Source organism: Hippopotamus amphibius, chromosome 1, assembly GCF_030028045.1.
Source record: "Hippopotamus amphibius kiboko isolate mHipAmp2 chromosome 1, mHipAmp2.hap2, whole genome shotgun sequence".
In the NCBI taxonomy this organism is placed as follows: domain Eukaryota; kingdom Metazoa; phylum Chordata; class Mammalia; order Artiodactyla; family Hippopotamidae; genus Hippopotamus; species Hippopotamus amphibius.
In genome coordinates, this window is record NC_080186.1 from 35,472,928 (window position 1) to 35,494,856 (window position 21,929).

Here is a 21,929-nt window from a genome sequence, read left to right on the forward strand (position 1 = left end):
CCCAGAGGTTTTCTTTTCTTCTGTCAGATGCTTTCCAGTTTCCAGTCTTGGAGCGGGGAACCCTTTCGAGCCTTCCCAATTCCTTCCTTACGTGGCTAGACTTCTGGACTCTCTACCTTTTGTGTATTCACGGTGTTTACTCTGAAGTTCGCTGATACTGGACTTTCTGTTCTCGTGCCGAGAGGTTTTCTGGTTGCTACGTGCACTTTTTAGGTCATCCGAAGTGGTGCCTCCAGAGACTGCTGTGCAGGGTAGCCTGATGGATCCAACCCAGAGTCCTGTAGGTGACAGACATTGTCCTCAGCTCCTCATCCGCTTTGCTGCATAACAAAGCTATTTGAGATGAGACGGTTTTGTTGTTGTGGAATAATCTTTAGAATCCTTTATAAAAGTAAAATAGACTTGCTGTGAGTTCCCGAATATAAATTTAACAGTTTTGCAAAAGTTTTAAATAGCCTTCTTATGTGTTTTTAATTTTTTCCTTTCATTTTTTAATGAAGGGCAATTCCCGTGGCGTCTAGATAGCCACGGGGTGGAGGGGTGAGTGGTTGCTGGGTAATCAGTACACGGCTGTGGAGGCGAAGGGAAATGGGCTCAGCAGATAGGGGCCAGGTCTCTGGTACCCGATCCATTGTCACCTTGTTTCTCATCTCCTTCCCTCTGTCCCATCCCAGTTAGCCTTTCGGGCTCTGCTGGGAGCACTTTAATGCCATCCTTCTCCTTTTTTTAAAAAAAAACCTTTTATTGCATGAACAACATTATAAAGGAGAGCAACACTGAGTGTGTACCATAAATCCTGGTTCATGGTAAATATTCAATAAACTAAATGAATGAATATAAAAGAGATAAAATCATGGTTCTGTGTGGGCTCCCCACTCCTCTGCCCAAACAGTCTTATACTTCATTTCTCCAGATCCCTTTCTAGTTCTTGTGGTTGGGAGGTTGGGAAGTCTGCTATCTCGAGCCGTCCCGAGAGAGGGTACAAGCCCCCAGGCCCCTTTCCATGCCGTCCTCTGCTCAGTGGCCGATGCTTCTGTGTGCTTGCAGGTACTCCGTCCCGCCCGAGCATGGAAAGCGGCTGGAGCGCCTGGCCAAAGGTACGATGTCCACTCCACATGCCAGGTCAGACCCGCCTGTGAGCCGTGCTCAGTGCTCTAAGATGTCCACTGTCTGTGGTCCTTTCTCAGGCCAGCATGTGGGGGGTGAGCCAGACTGCCACATTGGTTACGTATCAGAGCAACTAAAGTCAGAACTTTTCCCCACTTTGTCCTGGGAAGGGCCTTAGTGAGTCTTCTTAGATTGTCTGTGCCTTGATTTGTATTCTGCACAGGTTTACCTGACCAGGAATAGTGTACCGGTTGTATTGGGTCTGGTTCTTTTGCCAAAAACCCAAATGGTCAGGTCAAAATTGATTTTTATGCTTTGGTTCTTTTAAGTGGACTCTAATAGATTTGTACCTCGAGAGAGCCTGTTTCACAAGAGCTTGGGTCATGTATATTGTAGATGTGTTGCTGACAAAAGATGGAGAATCGCGGTGAATGGAGAACGGCTCTAAATTGTTTCAAAGCTCTTCATGAGAACAGAAGCAGCCGGGGGGATCCCCCAAACAGGGTTTGATTACCCGTGTAGCAGCCTACATGGGAGACAGCCCAGAGGCTCATTGTGGAACCTGAGGACGGGCCTGAAGCTAGACCAATCTGGGGATATCACGTTGGCGGTTCCTCCTCCTCATCGTTCAGATGAGGTGCGCGGTGTGAGGCGACCCCAGGGTCACACAGCCGGTGTGGAGCTGTGTGTGAACTGTGCCCCTTTTCAATTAAACAGGCTTTTTCCCAGGCAGTGCTCAAAGCTGTGAGGCTTTTCTCCGCCATAAGATGACCTTGATTTCTCCTTTAATGCTGAAGAAATATGGAATTCCCTTTGACAAGGTGAGTGGATTTTGCGCACAGCCGTCAGTCCACCACCCTTTCTGGCGCGTGTTTCACAGAGAAGCTTTATTCTAGCTAATCCTCTGTACCAGGTGTGGGCCAGGCCTCATCTGTATCACACTTTGATCTCAATGTGTCAAAGATAGGCTACCCCTTCCTGGTGCCAGAGGAGGGTCAAGCCCCCTTGAACAGTGTTAATCTGGAGGAATCATTCATTACAGTCACGGTGTCTGACGTGCGGGCTTTGCATGTCACGGAAGACACCACGTCCCCAGTGGTTTTGTGACCTGTTCCTGGACACTCAGCTCGGTAGTGGCAGAGCTGGAACTCCGTGTTCCAGGTCTGTAGGTGCTGCCGTTTGCTGCAGCTGCTGACCATTTGCGCTTGTTCAGGTGACTCAAGAAGCGGGAGAATTTATGATCACCTTCCCTTACGGGTACCATGCCGGCTTTAACCACGGCTTCAACTGTGCAGAGTCCACCAATTTTGCTACCCGGCGGTGGATCGAGTATGGCAAACAAGCTGTGCTGGTAAGTCTGCTGGTTTCCTTCACAATAACCATGTCTAAAAATGACCGGTTGAGCCAACCACTCTTCTTAGATACGCTGGCTGGTGATTAGAACATTTCTCTGAGCTGCTGGAATTCAGAAGCAAAGTGGCAGGGAATGTGCAAAAGTACCAGCATCGTGTGTTCACAAAGAATTTTTTTAAATTCTTCAGATTTGAGTTGTATAAAATGAGGTTTCTGTGCTTGAGTCCACTGAGCATTAAAACTACACCCGCGCACAGGGCTGTTTCTTGCATCAGCCACTCTGGGGTTTCTCTGTTGAGGAGGAATCTCACGGGCTTCCTTTTACTCTAGGGAAGCAGCAGGGCTGGACCTTTGGCCGGGCGTAGACTCGCTCCTGGGGTCCTGGCCTGGATAGACAGCGAGGGAAGGTGGACGTTGACTGTCCAGGGTCTAATGCTGAGCCTCGTCTCTAACATGCGCCACGCACCCTGGTTGGCGCCCGGGTCGACTTGCCCCAGTGCCATTTGTTTTCTCCCCTTTCTCCCTGCTTCCTTTCATGTGTGAAGGCTCTGCAAGGACGTTATGCTCTCAGCCTGTGAACCCGAACGGTTCAGCCTTAAGCCATCTTGTGTCTTTTCTCCCTTGGAGGGAGGAGATGGGAGAGGGGGTCGGGGGAGCAGGGAAGGTGTCTCACCTGGAACTCCCCTGGCGCCTTGCGACAGTGCTCCTGCAGAAAAGACATGGTGAAGATCTCCATGGATGTGTTTGTGAGGAAGTTCCAGCCAGAAAGGTACAAACTCTGGAAAGCTGGGAAGGACAGCACCGTCATCGACCACACTCTGCCCACGCCAGAAGCGGCCGAGTTTCTTAAGGAGAGTGAGCTGGCCCCAAGAGCCCAGGAGGAGGAGGAGTGCCTGGAGGAGGACGACATGGAGGGAGTTGAGGATGGAGAGGAGGGCGACCTGAAGCGGAGGTAACCCTGCAGCCCTCAGGTCCAGCTGCCTGAGGGAGGGATGCCCAGCAGGTCCCGAGAGGCTGCTTCTGAGCACAGCTGAGGGAACGTTCTTCTTGGTACAGGCTCCAGAATCCTCAGTGAGGCGTCTGGCCCTTCCTCATGGCTGCCACGCAGGGGTGGTGGCACCTCTGCGTGGGCCGAGGCGCACACGCTTGCGAGGGCGCGGCTCCCCCTGAGCCAGAGAAGCCAGTTTTCTCTTTGTTCTTCAAGGGCTTTTTAAAAAGGAGAGAGTGGTGAAGGGGAGACTCACAGGGCAGGGGCTAGCGCCGTCAGTGTCTGAGCCAGAGGGTCTGTCCTCAGGAGGCTTTCTCCTGGGCCGCGTGAGGAAGCAAGGAGGAACACTTACAAGGGACCCGCTCTACATCAGGTGCTCTGCACACCTTTTCTTAAGCCTCACGTCAAACCTGTGAAGTGAGTGGTGACATCCCTGTTTGCATTTGATGAAACAGGCTCAGGGAGGTGAGGTCCCTGGTCTCGGGTGGCATCCAAGTGTGAAGCAGGCCCTGGCCGCTCGTTTCAGGTTGTGTGGGGATGTGTTTGTGTAAGTGGATGTATACTTGGGCTCTTAAAAAGTTTGCCCTCCTCCTTGCAGCCTGGCCAAGCACCGTATCGGGACAAAGAGGCACCGAGTTTGCCTTGAAATCCCACAGGAGGTGAGTCAGAGCGAGCTCTTCCCCAAGGAGGAGCTGGGCTCCGGACAGTACGATATGGTGGAGTGCCAGGCCGCCCTTGCTCCCGTGAGGCCCACCCACAGCTCCGTGCGCCAGGTCGAGGATGCTCTCACCTTCCCAGGTGAGTTGGTTATGGTATTTTCCCCCACAGCCTACGCGTTCTCTTCTGTGTTGGACACCATGTCAGTGCAGGGTTGCAGCCGTGATGGGGGGGAGGCAGGTCTGTGAGCAGATGGCGTGTTTGGAGTGTGGGAAGCACTGTGTTTGGGGACACCCAGGGCAGCTAAGGAACGTGGGGTGAGGCCTCCGCCCGCCCTCTGGCTGGTGAAGTGCCCATGAACTAACCCTTACAGGATAAGTAGGGATTTTCCAGGCAGCCAGACTGGGAGGATGTGGCAGGGGCGTCTGCGAGAGGAGGATCAGGGGCCCAGGCCCGGAGACGGGCACCGGCACGAGCTGTCAGGGAGCTGGCAGTGATTTCCTGTGATTTGAACAAGGGGTGGGAAGGGTGGGAGACAGGTGTGTCACAGGAGCGGCCTGAGAAACGGGATGAGACGACGTGGGGCTTGCCTGCCGCCTGAGAGTTTGCTCACTGGGAGGCTTGAAGGGCCATTTGTGTTTCAGGAAGGGATGGTGTGGTCCAGTACAGTGTTTGAAAGCGTTCACTTACGTGGTTGTTGAGGATGAATGTATCAGGAAGGGGCTTGTATCAGTCTCTGGTCAGACTCTGCATCGACAGGACCTTGGGCTGTTTGCTGAGAGCCAGTCGGCACTGTGGACCTGGACCCTGGGGCCTGGTTGCCTTCTGCTGAGCAGACTTTCTAGCCTTGCTTCTCTGGGTCTCTGCTGAGCTGCAGGAGACTTCTGAGGAGGTGACAGCTGCCACTTACTGAGTGTCTGCTGTGTGCAAGGCTGTGCCCCCGCCTCATACCCAGCAATCTTATTTAAGTACCCTGGAGAGAGGTGGTAGTATTCTCGCGTTACTGAGGACGAAACTGGAGGCCCAGAGAGGCTAAGCAGTTCACCCCAGATCACACAGGGATCCTGTTGGTGGTGGAGTCAGAGTCCAGAGCCAGGCCTCACTCGCCGTGTTCTTTGGTCTTGACACTCTGCCTTTCTTGAAGTTCGGATGCGCAGGAGAAGGTGGGCTGTGTCCAATGTGTCTGTGTGTTTCAGATTATTCCGACTCCACTGAAGTCAAATTTGAAGAGCTTAAAAACGTCAAGCTGGAGGATGAGGAGGACGAGGAGGACGAGGAGGATCAGGAAGCGGCGGCCTTGGACCTTTCCCTGAATCCAGCTTCCCTCGGGGGCCGCCTCATCTTCCCAGGTTCCAAAAAGAATTCATCTTCCAGCCTGGGCTCTGGCTCTTCACGGGATTCTATTTCTTCCGATTCAGAAACCAGTGAGCCCCTGTCCTGCCGAGCCCAAGGGCAAACGGGAGTCCTTACTGTGCACAGCTACGCCAAAGGGGACAGCAGGGTCCCCTCGGGAGAGCCATGCGTGAGAAAGAAAGGGGGTGCCGCCAGGAGCATCAGTGAGCGGGAGTTGGCTGAGGTATGGGTGTTGGGTGGGGTGGGGGGTGGGGGGCTGCCCTGGAAGGCCTCCTGTGGTGGGGAGGGAGGTGGTTCTGGGGGTGGGCTGCTGCAGGGCCCCAGGTGGCAGGAGAGACCTCAAGGATGAACCTCCAGTCTGCAGTTGTGTCAAGCAAAAGCCAGGTGTCATTGGGTCATTTCAGCTCGTTCTTTGCTGGGCGTTCCTTTGTCTTATCTCTGTGGGACCATTATTCCAGAGACTCGCATTGCAGCCCCAGTGGCCGCCGTCGGTGGATCTCAGCTGAGCTGGGCTCATCCCCTGCCCTCCTGGCCTTCGGGACACAGGGCCAGGCTGACAGTGGTGGCAGCCTGGTGTTTGAGGGTTGGGGTGAGGTGGCCTTTCTTACCCTGGCCTCCCCTGGGAGTTCTCCCTCTATTCCCCCCGTTCACTCTTCCCCTCCCAGTATAACACTGCTGACAGCATCCTTTTGGAGACCAGGATGACTTCCAGAGCTGTAAATGTGGACGTGTTTGTTCAGGCTTCCTCCCAGAACACACTGTTGCCAAAAGCTATGTTTTCTGTTTCTTCTGTGTGGAGAGGTGTTTGGTGGGTCTGAGTGGGATACAGCCCAGCCACGTTGGGTGCAGCCCAAGTCAGGCCTGCCCAGGTGACCTGCTCTCTCTCCAGCCACACATCCTATGGTTGAGGTTGCAGCCCAGGCTGGGGGTGGGATGGGGATCCCTGGCAGATAGTAGAAGTCAGCACAGACGTCCCTGTTCCCTTTCCTTCACCTTTGAAAACTTTATCATCTAAAAGGTTTTGTTATGAAACATTTTAAAAGTACATGCAAACAGAACACTGTCACGTGCCCCCGTGTACACTTCTTATCTCTGCGTGTTAATATTTGGCTTGTTGGCTTTGTCTTTTCTTTGGTTGAAATACTAATATTAACACTTAAAATTCCTCTACTCTTCTCAGCAGTGCCTTTCTGTGGTTGGTTTTCCCTGTTGTCTTGAACACCCAGTATAATTTTTCTTTCTGCTTCCTCTGAATCTGGGGCTCAGCTTCTGTGGACTCCTTTTCTCCACGCGAAGGGCCCCCCTTCTCTCGCGTGCGGGGTGTAGGCTAATGAGCAGTAAGCACCACGCGGCCTTCTTGTTGCCTCTGGTCGACGCGCTCTCTGCCCTCCTGTGGCAACTTCCACAGGAGAGGGCTCTTCTGCTTGGAAACCAGAATGTCTTCTGCTCCCTGTGGCCGCATCCGAGCCATTCTTCACAAAGCTCTGCGCCCTCTCGTTCACCCTGCTGTCTCTCCAGGCCACACTGTCCTCCTCTTGCACCATCCTCCAGACGCGCTTCCCTCCAGCTGATTCACAAGCATGGAAGCCGCTAACAGTAGCAAGGACCTATTAGGTACTGAATGTTTAAATGCATTGTTTAGACTGTATATTACTGCTGAATTAATCTTAGCACAGAGTCAAGTTTTTTGTGGCTTTTTTTAATTTTTTGGTGGTGGGAGCCAAGCATAAATAACAGCCATGTTTTTTCCTCCCAAATTAAGAACCAGCGAAGTTGTGGATTTGGGAGGCGGGCATGTGGCACTCGGAGGGTCGCTTTATCATCAGTTGCAGTGGCTGAAGGGAGTGGCTTCTAACCTGCAGCCGAATGGCCCTGCTGCTCATGTACCCTCAATTAGACAAATGACCCACTTAGTCACAGGCGGCCCTGGACAACCCGGGCCCCTCTTACAGCAGCAGAACGTGTGCCACTCACCTTCCGCGTGTTGTGCACACAGACAGGAATGCACTCCCTCTGCAAAAGGCAGATCCCAGCAAAGCGAGAGCCAGGGCTCCTCCTGCGGAAATATGCTGGGAGAGGAGGCCTCTGTCTAACATGCCTCTCTCGTGCGACCCCTGCTCCAAAACCGTTGTGTGTCTTCCTGGTTTTGTTGTGGGTGTGGACCTCTCACGCTGCAGCCTGATGGTGATACCTTTTCCGCTCCATCACCTGCCGTCTCTCCCCCCTCCCCCCTTGATGTGCTGGTGTCTTTGGACTACTTCAAATTCACTAACATCTCTTCGCAGCTCGGCTTCTTTGCTTTACTCTGTAAAGGTTTGTGCACCTACTCTGTGCCTTCTAGGCGAATTGACACATGTGAGTAGGGAATTCTGGTACCTAGTGCTCAGTGTTGCAGTAGGAGTGGAAGAGTTAGCAGCTCGGCCTGGGGTTGGGGTGAGGAGTCAGAGACACGGCAGGGGAAGGAGGTTAGCAGGAGTGTGCTGGGAGGATGGGATGAAATTGGAGTGGGAATCTGGGGGAGGAGAGGGTTCTGTTTGGTGCTGGGGGCTCTTGTCAAGGTCAGAGCAGGTCGGGGTCCACGGTGGTTTTGTTGGTCTTGGGCATATGGGACAAGAGGGCCTTGGGAGATACGGAGGGGGCTGTCAGGAGTCAGGTCCTAGAGCTCTGAGGGCTCTTTGACTTGAAAGTCAGGGTGTGGGAGCAGTGGAAGGGTCTCCACCGTGTGTTGAAGGTTTCTATAATAAGTTTTTTAATTCCTAAAGATGCATATGTCGTAATACAGTCAACCACAAATACTCATCTCTGAGATCTAACAGTTGTCAATATTTTGCCACATTTTGCTTCATCTGTCCTTTTTTTTTTTTGTGGTCGCACAGCTTGTAGGATCTTAGTTCCCTGACCGGGGATTAAACCCAGGCCACTGCAGTGAAAGCACTGAGTCCTAACCACTGGACCACCAGGGAATTCTCCATCTGTCCTTTCTTTATTTGCTGAAATATTTGATAGCAAATCTGGATGTCATGTGATTTCTTCCCTATATCACTGTGTGTCTCTAGAAAATATGAGTACTGTCTTAATCACCATGCTATTATTATACCTAACAAAATTACAAAAATTTCCTAGCATCATCTAATGCCCAATTCATAATCAAATTTCCCCAGTAGTCTAAACAAAACTTATTTTACAGTAGGTTTGTTTGAATCAGGATTTAATTAATCTCACACCTTGTGTTTATTATGTCCCTTAAGTCTGCCTTAATCTGGGGCATTGCCGGTGTCCACCTGCCACTGTCTCACTCAAGAAACAGTGTCAGTTCTTTGGATTGTCCACTGAAGTGTTTTTTAAGCTTTGCATTGATGTTTTGGAAGATCATTTTGGAGGCAGTATAAAGGTTTTTTGGGGAAGAAGGAGGCAAAATCAGAAACAGCAGAGGTTCTCTTGAAGGTGGAATTATGGGTGGTTTTCACTTCCTGCGTTTATAAATTGTTTGAATACTTTTTATGAATAACGTGTTATTTTTATAATCAAATACGTCTGCTTCAGGACAGGAGGGAAAAAAGGTTTGCAATAGCGAAATCAACTTGGAACCTGCTCCTTTAGTCTGAAAGGTGGCGGGGACCTGAGCCATGTGGTAGTGGTAGGGGTAGATGGGGGTGGGGCTGGGGGTAATGACTGCTTGGAAGTAGGAGCGGTGGGGGGGGGAGGCTGGGGGCTGGTGTGGGGTGAGTGGGAGGGCAGTGCAGGAGTGACCTGGAATTCTGGCTTGTGTTAGTTACTGGACGGACAGGGGTGTGTCAGCAGAGGATGGAGGACAAGTGGAGAGGTATTTGAGCGTGGCTCAGGATATGAGTTCAGTCTGGGGCATGCTGAGTGCCATCTGCTTGTGAGGCCAGCTGCAGAGACGTGCACACACACACCTGAGGTGGGTAGCTTTGGGAGTCACCTTCACCTGGAGGGTTTCGGTGAGTGTGGAAGAGTTTGCCTGTGGGGCGTGTGGAGTGTGAAGCACAGTTTTCACAGTGGAGGTGGAGGGCCCAGGAAGGAGAAGGACAAGGAGAAAAGAGCATCCAGAGGCTGGGGGAGTAGGAGAGGGTCGTGTGTGCAGAGCCAAAGAGGAGAGGATGGGAGACAGTGGCTGCCAGCTGAGTGGGTCTGTTGTTGAAGACGGGGCGGTGGGGGAAGCCCTGACAGGAGGGAGGGCTGGGGTCTCGAGCAGAGGCGGGGACAAGAGGGGATGGCTGCAGGTGGGTTTTTTATTGTGGCAAAATATGCGTGGCATAAAATATCACTGTAACCATTTTTTTGTGTACAGCTCAGGGGCGTTAAGCACCTTCACACCGTTGCGCCACCAGCACCAGGCTGCAGATGGTCTTGAGGTGGGAAGAGGCAGTTGTCTGTCCTGGAACAGTCCTCTGCTTATGGGGGCCCAGCTCCTTTTAAGCCAGTACTCCTGGAAGCCTTTGTTGCTTCCCAGCTGCTTCCCTTTTCTCCTTCCGGTTCCTCTGCCCTCGATTCTTGTCTGTGACGCCGTCTCGGTCTCAGTGTGGTTGTCACAGGTGGGTGAAGATGCACTTCTAGGAGCCTGGCCCTGGACCGCATTCAGCCTTGCCTCTTGAGGCGCCAGCGTGGTCCCCAGGGCTTGCCCCAGGAGCCTCTGTAAACGTGGGTGGAATGAATGGAGGTTTAGCTCCAGTAAGAAGCTGACATGAGGGTTGATTGATTGGGTGGAATGGCAGACTGAGAGTCAAGGCTTGGGCAGAAGCTGAGACACTCTGCCCCTCCCTGGAGAGGTCTGATAGCGTTATGTCTATATTTGGAAACAGCTGTGTCTTGAAGAACACCCTTGTGGGCCCCCTCCCTTCGCTTTAAATGTCCCCCAAGGTGTAATTCGGGCCGCTTGCTGTTCAGTTGACGTGCCGCGTCTTGTGTCAGGGGCCTCGGTTAAAGGGCCCCAGGTGACTGACTGCCGAAGCTCCACAGCCTGCGTCTTCACACAGCAGAGTGTCTGCTGCAGAAGTTCTTGTTAGTTCAGGCTGCTTTGAAAAAGTGAGTTCTGCAAAGGAGGAGAGAGAACACTTGGTTCTTCTCTGTACAGGACAAGCCCCATCAGGAACATTGACTGTGGCCTGGCTGCCCATGTGTGGGGGATACCTCAAGGGAGAGCCTGGAGCTCTAGGTCCCTTGCAGTGCTCTTTTTTTTTTTTAAAGTTTTTGACCTTTTTTTTTCCTCCAATATTTATTTATTTGGTTGCACCAGGTCTTAGTTGTGGCAGGTGGGCTTCTAGGTTGTGGCTCTCAGGGCTCTTTAGTTGCAGCACGTGGGCTCCTTAGTTGCGGCATGCGTATGGGATCTAGTTTCCTGACCAGGGATCGAACCTGGGCCCCCTGCATTGGGAGCACAGAGTCTCATCCACTGCGCTACCAGAGAAGTCCCTGAGGGGCAGTGCTCTTTACCCCATTTTATCACTGGGTTGCTACTTGTCCGGGCTCACGTGGCTAATTGGTTGAACCGGGGTTTAAACCCAGCTCTTTCTATTAAATCCTGCGGGAATTTAGAAAGTGGAGGACGTTGCAGGGAAAGGCAGCACCGTGAGGAATGGCAGGAGGAATGTTTAGCCAGAAGAGGAGAAAATGTGGAAAGATGTTCAAGTATTTGAGTAGATCTGACTGCTTTGGTCAGAGGCAGAGTGATGGTAGCAGAGGGGACAGACTTAGGCTCTGGCTGGGTCGTAAGCCCCTTGAGGTTAAGAGATCGCATCTCACCATCTCCGCGTTGCTGCAGCACCAGGCACGGTACACTGGGCATGTCTGCTGGGTGTGCAGGAGGCACTTTGGTAAAACGGATGTGGACAGAGGCGGCCGCCTCCTTTCCCGGAGCCAGGTTCTGGTGTCCTTGATCCCGACCCCTCTGCCTCCTCCGGTGCTTGCCTATAAAATGATTGTCTCCACCTCCTACCCCTTATTCATTTTCTGTTGCTGCTTTAACAAGTTACACAAACTTAGTGTCTTAAAACAACACAAAGTTACCATCTTCTAGTTCTTCAGTTCAGACGTCTGAAATAGGCCTCATGGTGCTAAAGGCAAGGTGTCTGCAGGGCTCTGTACCTTTCTGGGGGGAACGCACTCCCTTGCCCTTTGCAGCTTCCTCGCGGCTGTCCTATTCCTTGGGCACGGCCCTTTCCTTCCACCTTTAAAGGCAGCAACACCTGACCAAGTCTTTCTCACATCACATCCCTTCAACAATGACTCTTCTGCTTCCTTCTTCCATTATAAAGCGAGGTTTGAGGTTTGAATACGTTCGGCCCACCCAGGTAATCCAGGATGCTGGTCATCTGGTGAGCAGCCTCAACAGTTCTTTGTCATGTTAACCAAACGTATTCACAGGGATTAGGACGGTGCATCGTTGGGGAACAGGCTTCTCCTCCCCCAAAACTATACTCACAAAGCCCCTATCTTAAAATGCAATTGGAGGAAATTTTCTTCTCAAGCTGTCATCTCATTCCTTCCCTGATCTCAGAAATAATCTGTGTGATCCTTATGGTGTGTCTACTGGAATGTATCTCTAAAAAAGTCCTGGCACCTCCCGGTTGCTGAGTCCCTTGGACACTGCCTGCCCGGTGCTTCTGTAGTGTTTGGATTGTGGATACCCCCCTTGAGGGCCCCCCCCCCCCCCCCCCCCCCAGCATCTCCTCTCTTCTTCCTGCTGTCCTGGGAGACGTGGCCTCCAGTCAGTTTATCTTCCACGGATCGTGTCCTCCACCCCAGGATTTAAATTCTGAGCCGCATGCGGAGCCTTCCCAGATCCACAGCTCTTGCTTTGACCTCCTTTCTGAACTCGCAGGCTGAATTTCTTGTTGCCCCTGGTGTTTCCAGATGAAAGACCCACAGATAGGGGTCATGTGTACCATACACAACGTGTTTAACTTGGCTTTTTTTTTTTTTTTTTAATTTTTATGGAAGTATAGTTGCTTTGCAATATTGTGTTAGTTTCTGCTGTATAGCAAAGTGAATCAGCTCTACGTAAACATATATCCCCTCTTTTTTGGATTTCCTTATCATTTAGGTCACCACCGAGTGCTGTTGATTTTTTGTTTTTTTTTTTTCCCCAGATCTTTATTGGAGTATAATTGCTTTACACTATTGTGCCAGTTTCCGCTGTACAACAAAGTGAATCAGCTGTATTTATACATATATCCCCATATCCCCTCCCTCTTCAACCTCCCTATCCCACCCCTCTAGGTCATCACTAGTCATGTTATGCAGCAGCTTCCCCCTGGCCATCTGTTTTACATTTGGTAGTGTATATGTGTCATTGCTACTCTCTTTAACTTGGCTTTTTACCGCTCTGTCCTTGACCGCAGGAGCCCTCTTAGTCTCTCTCACCTTGCAGACCCAGGCTGGAAATCTCCACCATCTCTGGTTCCTTTATTCTTATGCCTTTACTTCTTGGTCTCCACCACATCTCACGTTTAGGCCTGTTATCCAGGTGGTCTTTGTTGTAGGGGATGGAACAAGATTATGGGGGTACAGGAATCACATAATGGAACTTTATTTTTATCTTAATCCTTTTACAGCCTATTTTTGTTTAAAGTGTGTACAAGTACATTAGCGTATATAATTCATCAATAAGTATATGTGTGCTGGGGTGCATAGCCCTACATTTTTTATTTTCATGGTAATACTATCAAATAAATTTGGTGTTTCCAGTTTGTTTTAGCCAAAGAACCCCTTCTTCAAGTGACCTCTTCCTTACTTAAAAAATGTAAATCGGAAGCAGGGCTATTGTGGTTGGAATGGAGCCCCACCTGTTCACTCTAATGGAGCCTTTCTCGGGGCCTTCTTGGTGCACATTTTGGAAACCGCAACTGTAGACTATTAGTGTGGTTCAGATCTGGTTAAAAATCTGATTGTCTTAGTCTTCACAGACCTCAGTGGTAGGAGATCCTTCCCACCTTCACTCCTCCACCGCGTTGTACTCTGCCACGTGTGTCGTCACTCATGTAAGCAGGGAGCACAGCCTCGTGGTCCCATTTCTTCGTACTTTCCTTCCCGGGGCAGGCCTTCGGACTCTGTGGAGTCTCGGTAGATATTTGTTGACTGAACGGGCAAAATGCTCAATTTATGTGTGGAAGAGCGGGCTCTGTTCTACCTGGACACGACCTACTCAGCATTTGGTTTTTCTTAACGTTCCAAGTGTGGGCCTTAAGTCCTGGGGCTCTTTGTAGTTGCACATGGAGTCTGCAGGCCCAGTGTCCCTTCTGTGAGGTGGCACTGCAGTGCTGTCACATCTCTGCAGCGCTCTAAGGCGTTGGTTTTTGTCACAGTTGCAAAATGGCCCTCTTCCAGGCCTCATTTCCTCATTCAGTGGGTTTTGCTATAACCCGTGTCTCCTGATGTCAGTATCACCAAGTTTTAAATACGTTGATTAGAAGGAAACTGATGTGGTATTACTGGTTCAGTCCCGTACACCTTAAACCTCATTACATTTGCTCTGACGTTACATAAATGCAGCGTTAAATCAACGTTCTGCAGCTAGGCCAGAGCTTCAGAGGCACTCTCTGTGCTGGCCGATGTTCTCCCTTGGAGAAGAGGAACAAATAGTATCAGCTAGCGCTGAGGTCTCGACAGTGCATGAGGAGAAGTGGCCTATTTTCTTTTTAATGCGTCAGCTACCCCTCACTCCTTTGAATATGCTCCAGCCTCTCAAACCTGGTTGGCCCAGCTGCCTGGCACTTTGTAACAGGTGCTGCTGGCTTCCTGGTCCAAGGAAAGGGGCCTCTGGGGCTCTCAGACGTAGCCTTATGTCAGTGAGCTTCAGGAAGGGGCTCTCCTTTAGAGCTGGAGTAGTTTTCTTTTTGGTACCTTTGTTTCAGCCTGCTTCTGAGAGGGCCAGGATCCACACTTACTAGGCACAAATTTAGCCCTGAATGGTTACATAATCCTGGTGTAGACGGGTTTGCATGACACAGTCCCTTTGGCTTTTTCTAAGACAGGTGTTTTCGGTGTTTGGTGTTCTGTTTCTTTGTGTCTCTCTACCCCGCTCTTTCCCTTGGTTTTCATTGTAAGACTGATTTCTGCTGTGTCCCCAAGTGGAGACAAGACCAGCCTGATTTCTTCTTGTGTTTTGCCCAGGTTGCGGATGAATACATGTTTTCCCTGGAGGAGAGTAAGAAGTCCAGGGGCCGTCGTCAGCCCTTGAGCAAGCTCCCCCGCCACCACCCGCTCGTGCTGCAGGATTGCGTCAGCGATGAGGGTAAGTGCTGTTTTCACTCTTCACCAGAGGAAAGCTGCTCTCACCGCGTCAGGACCTCCTCCGACAGGACCTCGGGAGGCCAAGCTGAGGGCCAGGGCTGGGCCTGTGGCTCAGCTGTTCTTCCAGATACTCCATGAAGAGGGCAGGATTTCAGGATATTGGATTTATAATCAGATTTCATTATATGTTTGAGTCTCTTGGAAAGTGCCTAATATGGGATAATTGCGTGCAGGTTCTACCCTCTCTTAGGAGGTCCAAGGCTGATTTTTTCAGAATAGCAGGTTCTGTCACTGATGCCAAGCCCTCTGCTGAATGTGTGGCGACAAAGATACCTGAGATACGTCCGTGCCCTCCAGAAGCTCCCAGGGTAGGGAACTGATCTAAAGAGAGGAGATGTTAATCCAGGCAGAGGGGACGGTGCGGGTGACCATGGCAGAGACAGGCAGGAAGGTGTCTTCAGAGGAACCAGCTTGCTACGGCCGGCATTATGGGGCCAGGCCAGGGCGTGATGGGCAGAGGAGGAGTGAGCTGGTTGTGGACCAGAGTGAGGACTTTGCCTGTGGCATTCCGAGCCCTGGAAGTGTTTTAAGCAGAGGGGGGAGGTGGTCAGATTTGCATTAGAAACATTGTTGCTAGTGATTGCATCTTAGAAGGAGCAGAGGGCTTTTGTCATGGCCTCTGTGAGACAGGAGGGTCTGAACGAGGCCTGTGGAGTAGGGATGGGGGGAGGGGATGTGGTGAACCTGTGGGGAGGATAAAGTCCGCTGGATTTGGCAACTGGATGTGGAGCTGTGAGGGTGTAGGAAGGGGAAGCCAGAGCTGAGTGCCTCCCTGGGTGCCAGCATTGCTTGGGTTTGGAAGCCTGTGTTCAGCGTCTGCGCAGGATGACGGCTTGGGGTGTGAGGAGTGTTATATGTTATCTTCATGGAATGTGGCCACTCGGGGAGAGGTGCAGAGGCTAGGGTTAGGCGGACTGAGGGAGAAGGGCCTGTGAAGGAGACCGAGGGGAGGAGGCAGGGATGCAGAGGAGAACCGGAGCTCAGGGAGTGGTCGCCATCAGCACAGCGTGGTCTCCTGTGCTGCCCGGAGCCCACAGACCCTGTAAGATCCACCAGTGACCAGCCCCCTTGTTGCTGCTGCCAATGCCCGGCCTCCTCCTATCCTGTCCTGTCCTTGCCCGCACCCACCATAATAAGCCCAGAGTCTCATCAGCCCTTCCTCTGCTCCACAAGTCTCATGTTTGCTTTCTGATCTGATGTCGACATCTGTCTCTACTGTTTTCCTTGATAGAAGGATCTTTATAAGCTGGGTGGGGAAAACCTTTTGAGATCTTGTAGCCAGATGCAGGCTGACCCCAGTTCAGTCTTAGAAGTCCTCTGTGGTCTTCCTCCAGCCCGGGTAGGGGCTTCAGGTCCTCTGGGTCGCAGCAGCCTAGCTTCGTGGTTTCTCCCCAGTGTGCTAAAGCAATGTAGACTGTAGAAAACTGGGGAAGCAGAGCAGGTTATAAAGAGGACAACAAGATTACCCCACAGAAATGACCACTGTGAATGCTTTAATGTGTTAATCTTCCTGAGTGTCCTAGTCAGATGTTAAATTATGTCCACATATATCTTTTTATGGTAACGTAAATGAGATCATAATATACAACCCTCCAACTTTCTATGATTAAAAAATGTCAAATGTGGAAAAGTTGAAACAATAGGGATACTGTGTGTCACCTCCGGTATTGAGCAGCTGTTGCCATTTTACCATAACTACTTTCTCTCTCCCTCTGGGTTGCTCACGTATGAACAAGTACCTACATATTTGCTGTCTCATTTGAAAGTAAGCTGTAGGCATCAAGTCACTTCACTTCAAGTGCACCAATAGGCATCTCCTAAGGAGGACTGTCTCCTGTGTAAACATGCTACTGTCGTTACACCTCGGAAAGTAAGCAGTAACTTCATAATATCCTCTGATCCACAGTCCATAGTCATCTTTCCCTGCTCAACCTAAAAATGTGTTTTTGTAGCTTTTCCCCTTTAAACCAGTATAAACCAAATTAGGGTCACGCGTTGCATTTGGAAGTTTCTTTAGTCTTAGTCTCGCACATCCCTCCACTGAAAACGTTTTTTTCAATTGAGGCATAACATATGCAGTGAAGTACACACACCTTAACTGTATACCTCGATGAAGTTTTATCTATGTAAACTGTAAAATTGCAATTCCTACAGTTTTCACTTAACACAGCGAACATTTTCATCATTCGTTCAGTATTCACAAGTAGAATGCTTCTTGGCCACTTTCGGTTTTGTAGGCAGAACAAATGTCAGTGTGGTAACTTTCCTGTTGTGACTGTGAGCCGTCGATTTCTGTTTCTCCCCTCCTGTCTCCATCACTCTTGTTCTGGCCAGGGTGCAGAAAATATCTGTGCTTGGATTTTGGCACCACGGCTCCTGGCTGGGCCTGATTGATGGGGCTCGTAGGGGTTGATTTTACTCGTCCGCATTGGCCTAAATACACTGTGGTGCCCTTCACTGAGGTCACGTGCACTGGCAGCTGCCAGGTCCCTGTGGATCAAACACGGCTGGAGGCAGAGGAGATAACTATATATTTGTACTGCGTTTGAGTTGCAAGGAGTAAACACATAAATGGGTAGCACCTTGTGTAGGTATGTTCCCGAGCTTTCCTTGGGCTGCCCAGCATAGGTCTCCAGGGTCTCTTGGAAAGCACTCCAGTCTGGAAAGGAGTGAGAAGGTCATCGGAGGGGTTGTAGCCGTGGACTGCAGGGCTCCCCACATTGTCGTCTAAGTGTTGAAGGAGTCTTTTGTCGATCACTTCCGCCCCTTGCCTTTGTCGCCCATAGGATCTTGGGTTAGTCCAGACCTGGGACCAGAAGCCATGGCTGAGCGCGTCGGCTCTCCAGGCAGAGCTGCAGATGTGCAAGGGCTGGTGCTGACTGACTCACGCCTCTGCTTCCTCCTCTAGAGATATCAGAACAGCTGACCCCTGAGGAGGAGGCTGAGGAGACAGAGGCCTGGGCCAAGCCCCTGAGCCAGCTATGGCAGAACCGACCTCCCAACTTTGAGGCCGAGAAGGAATTCAACGAGGCCATGGCCCAGCAGGCCCCTCATTGCGCCGTCTGCATGATCTTTCAGACTTACCATCAGGTGAGCCCGCCACTTCTCCCCTCTGTTTACCCGGGACCAACGCTCAGAGGAAAGCTAGATTTAATGGTGGGCACGTCGCTTGGGAAAGGCATGTTTTCCTAGTGTTTTCCTCCCTATCCATGTCTGGAAGGGCTTCGCCAGGCAGGTAGCCATGCAGCAGTGTGGGCATTCACTTGAGAATGCTTTGGGGACGAGCTGAGGGTGTGGCTTAGGCTCTGGGGGATTCCCTGCTCCCCTTGGCACGCACACAGTTTGCTGAGGAATCTGCTCTTTTGTGATTCTAGTCAGGGATGCTTCCTTCCAGGTGGTTTGTCGTCCTGGCCAGTCAGCCTGAGAGCTGGGGATTTCTTTAAATCAGTCTGGACATCAGATGAGAAGCCAGATCCCCCCGGCGTCGTCTCTTCTGTCCTTTCCATCGCCACCGTGGATGCTGGCAGTAGTGGAAAGGAACTTGGGCGGGGCAGGAGCAGAGGGCCTGCAGGAGGCGGGGTGGGAAAGCGCTCTGGCCGAACCCAGCCAGGCTCCACTGTCATGGGTCTCTTTGGGTCCAGCTCTAGGAGACCGGGAAGGCACCCACCGTCAGATGTGCCAGATGACCGGCTCCGCCTCGGCTGGGACCTGCCCAGGGTGGCATGTAGAGAACCAGTCCCCTGATGGTGGTCAGAGTGGCGTGGCTGCCACTGAGCCTGGCAGGGCCCCAGGTTCATGTTTGCCAAAGAATGAAACTTCAGACCAACGTACTTTGAGTTAGTAACTCATTCCTTCTTTCCAGTGACCAAAAGCAAACCCAAAGTTCTCTGTGTGCCCTTGCCTGTGAGGGAAACAGGCAGAGGGCCAGGCTGTACTGCCAGTAGATCTGCCGAGAGGGGCTTGGAATTTCACGAATGGCACAGGCTTGGGGGGGTGACATGCGTCTGGGCCCCATCCTTGGAACGGGGGCGACAGTGCCATCCAGCGGCAGAGCTGGGGTCTTGCCGGCAGGCTGTTCGCCAGGGGAAGTCCATGGACAGAATGTTCTTCCCAAAGGGGCCCCAAGCGAGGAACGGTGCGCGGGCTCCAGCCATGTGACAGTGCTGCAGCTCAGGTGGCTGCTGACGTGGGCGCCAAGAGGAAGTCAGTGCTGGCCCGGGAGCACCTGTCCTGGGGCCTCTCCCTGGGTGGGCCGGCATGCCATGCCACGCAGAGGGGAGCCCCCAAGAGCAGCCTCGCCAGCCTCTCGGTGCATTTTATTACCACTCGGTTTGGGAAGGTTGAAATCCCAGTTGCTTGTTACCTCGCTTCCTTTTCTCAGTTGTCCCTGGGGGCCTTTGTTCGATGCTGCTGTGAGAAATTGAATTTGAGTCATTAGAGGTAACTTCAGTTAGCAGCTCTGGGATAATGGCTGTGCACCCGGGAGCCGTAGCCGGCGCCCTGTCGGGAGAGAGCAGCTTTCTGCTGACGGAGCAGGCGGGGAGCTGAGGACACGGGCCTGTTCACTGAGGTGTGCACGTGCTCCCTCCTTAGGTGGAGTTTGGAGGCCTTAGTCAGAACGGTGGCAGTGCTGCAGATTTAGCGCCGCAGAAGCAGAGGACCAAGCCATTGATTCCAGAAATGTGCTTCACCTCGACTGGCTGCAGCACGGACATCAACCTGTCCACGCCTTACCTCGAGGAGGACGGCACCAGCATCCTCGTGTCCTGCAAGAAGTGCAGCGTCCGGGTCCACGCCAGTGAGTGCCACGCCTCCTCTCTGCCCGGTCCCAGGGGTGTGGGCGTCTGACGGGAAGTTCTGCCACCTGTTGGCCTCCCTCCAGCCTCCCCGTGGCCTCCCCAGCCCCCCAGGGCAAAGACCGCTTATGCGTTTGTTCTTGGAGTTTGGTGCTGACTGAGTCTGAGTTTCCTGTGACTCTGGGTTCCATGCTTGCACCGTCCACCCTGGGCTGCCCCTTGACTGCAGGTACCAGGAGGGGATTCGTCCCTGCGGCTCGCTAGGTGTTGGCTCCGGTGGATCTAGTTTCTGACTTTTGAGACTGTGGGCCATACTGTATTGCTGACTTGTGGGGGCCTTGCTGCTAGAATTCAGGGTTTTTGTAAGATTTGATTGTAGCTTTGGGAAGTAGTGTTTGGATAAGGGTTACAGGTCTAGCTTCTGACTCTGGCCTCTGGGTATAATTTGCTCACGTCGGTGTCCCTGTTAGGTTGCTACGGGGTCCCCCCTGCAAAGGCTTCTGAAGACTGGATGTGTTCTCGGTGTTCGGCCAATGCCCTGGAAGAGGTGAGTGCTTCCACGCTGTGGCCGTCCCCATGTGAGATGAGCTCGCTCAGGGCCAGACTGTTTCACGTGGACTCTGTGTCCCAGCGGTCTGTGCAGGGCCTGGTATGCCGTGATGTCAGAGAGGGTTGTCAGAGTAAATCCCCACGACAGCGGGAGTGTTTGCTGCCCTCCTGCGCGGGGCACGGTGGAGTCTGGCAGCTGGGTTTGCTCCGTGGTGTCAGGACCAAGTAGAGGTCCTCCTGTGGATGGACCATAACCTCCTGTGAAGAACTGAGCCACCGGATTGGAGCGTCCGAATGGGGCTCAGATGGTTCATTTGGTAGCTTTCTCTTTACTCCTCCCTTCTCTCTGGAACCCGGCAGTACCCACACAGGAGGCCGGCAGAGCCCTGTAATGCCCCAGCTTGAGCAGGGCATCACTCATGACTTTGCTTACAGTCGTGACTATTCACAGCGAGGACGATTATGTTAAGTCAGGCGGATAATTGGTGCACTTTAGTCCCGAGTGGCCTCCCTGTCTTCCTGCAGGGGAGTCCCGGTTACGGGGCTGTGTAGGTGAGGCCCTGCTTGCTGTGGGCCGCTTCCTCACGTGCAGGCTACAGTGGCCTGAAGGAAGTGGCGGGGGGAGCAGATGGGACATTATGTCTCGGTGGTGACCACTCTCCCAACCCCTCTTCTTGGCAGGATTGCTGCTTGTGCTCATTACGAGGAGGCGCCCTGCAGAGAGCCAATGACGACAGGTGAGCTTTCTGAGCTCTGAAGCTGCGTGCAGGCACACCGCCAGGGCAGTGGCTGTCTTCAGCATGACTGATGAGGAGTTGGGAAGCATATTGTTTGGGGCTGAAATAGCATCTCCAAGACGAATGTTTTTTTAATTAATGTATTTATTTGGTTGCACTGGGTCTTAGTTGTGGCAGGTGGGCTCCTTCGTTGTGGCATGCATGCGGGATCTAGTTCCTGGACCAGGGATTGAACCTGGGCTGCCTGCATTGGGAGCACAAAGTCTTAACCACTGCACCCAGGGAAGTCCCTCCAAGACTAATTTTAAAGATGGGAAGCCAAGCGGTCCCAGAGCTTCCCAACTTGAGCTTCCCCTCAGAGGCAGCCCTGTAAGTAACATCCTCCTTTTGGAGGAGCTAAGGTGGACTCACGAGGGTACGAAGACCCTGTCAAGATGATGCGAAAGTGTGGACAGTAAGCTTGTTACAGCTGGGGCTGGTGCAGAGGTGGCCGTGGCTGTGAGCTCGTGACCCCTTCCTGCAGGCAGACTCCCCGGCTGTTTGGAATGAGGGCGAGTGTCCTTAAGGAGGACAGGGGGACACTGAGGAGAGCCCAGCCCCGTCTACCCACTACTCAGTCCAGTCTGCAGAGGGTTCTGGGGGCCTCAGCCCAGAGCTGGGCTTCTCGGCCATCACGCAGCTCGCTTTCACTGTGCTGAATTTTTGTGCTTGGTTTTGGCTTAGTGGTTCTGAGGTAGAAATGTAAGGTGAATGAGGTTTTTGCCCTGAAAACTGGCTGCCTGGGGGAGAGTACTCACAGGTCGATGAGGAACCAGCAGTGAAGACCCTGCTTCCAGCTGTAATCCTGCGGGAAGTTGGAACATACACATCATCCAGCCTCCTACCTCACAGGAACCCCCTTCCTGCTGTTCCAGACAGATGGCTGCTACTGCTTCCGCTCCTCTAAAGACATTTGCCGCCGTGACTCGAGGTCACTGTGTTCCTCGCAGCTGCAAGATAGTGCTAAGGTTCTCCCTTTTTTGGAGTGGAAGTGGCTCTGCTTGCACCTCCCACCTTTACCTTGTAGTCCTTGGTCTG

The 21,929-nt window shown here is 52.2% G+C and overlaps 1 protein-coding gene across 4 annotated transcripts in view; it reads left to right on the forward strand.

The window, feature by feature from the left end:
• KDM4A (lysine demethylase 4A) overlaps window positions 1-21,929 on the forward strand; it is a 59,631-nt gene that overhangs the window by 25,871 nt on the left and 11,831 nt on the right. For all 4 annotated transcript variants that reach the window (XM_057708209.1, XM_057708189.1, XM_057708182.1 and 1 more), the window contains exons 6-16: window positions 1,048-1,097; window positions 1,825-1,928; window positions 2,321-2,458; window positions 3,162-3,412; window positions 4,047-4,246; window positions 5,302-5,681; window positions 14,591-14,711; window positions 17,679-17,860; window positions 19,364-19,568; window positions 20,037-20,113; window positions 20,797-20,852. In XM_057708209.1, coding sequence (XP_057564192.1) covers window positions 1,048-1,097; window positions 1,825-1,928; window positions 2,321-2,458; window positions 3,162-3,412; window positions 4,047-4,246; window positions 5,302-5,681; window positions 14,591-14,711; window positions 17,679-17,860; window positions 19,364-19,568; window positions 20,037-20,113; window positions 20,797-20,852 — 1,764 coding nt within the window. The remainder of the gene's footprint in view (window positions 1-1,047; window positions 1,098-1,824; window positions 1,929-2,320; window positions 2,459-3,161; window positions 3,413-4,046; window positions 4,247-5,301; window positions 5,682-14,590; window positions 14,712-17,678; window positions 17,861-19,363; window positions 19,569-20,036; window positions 20,114-20,796; window positions 20,853-21,929) is intronic.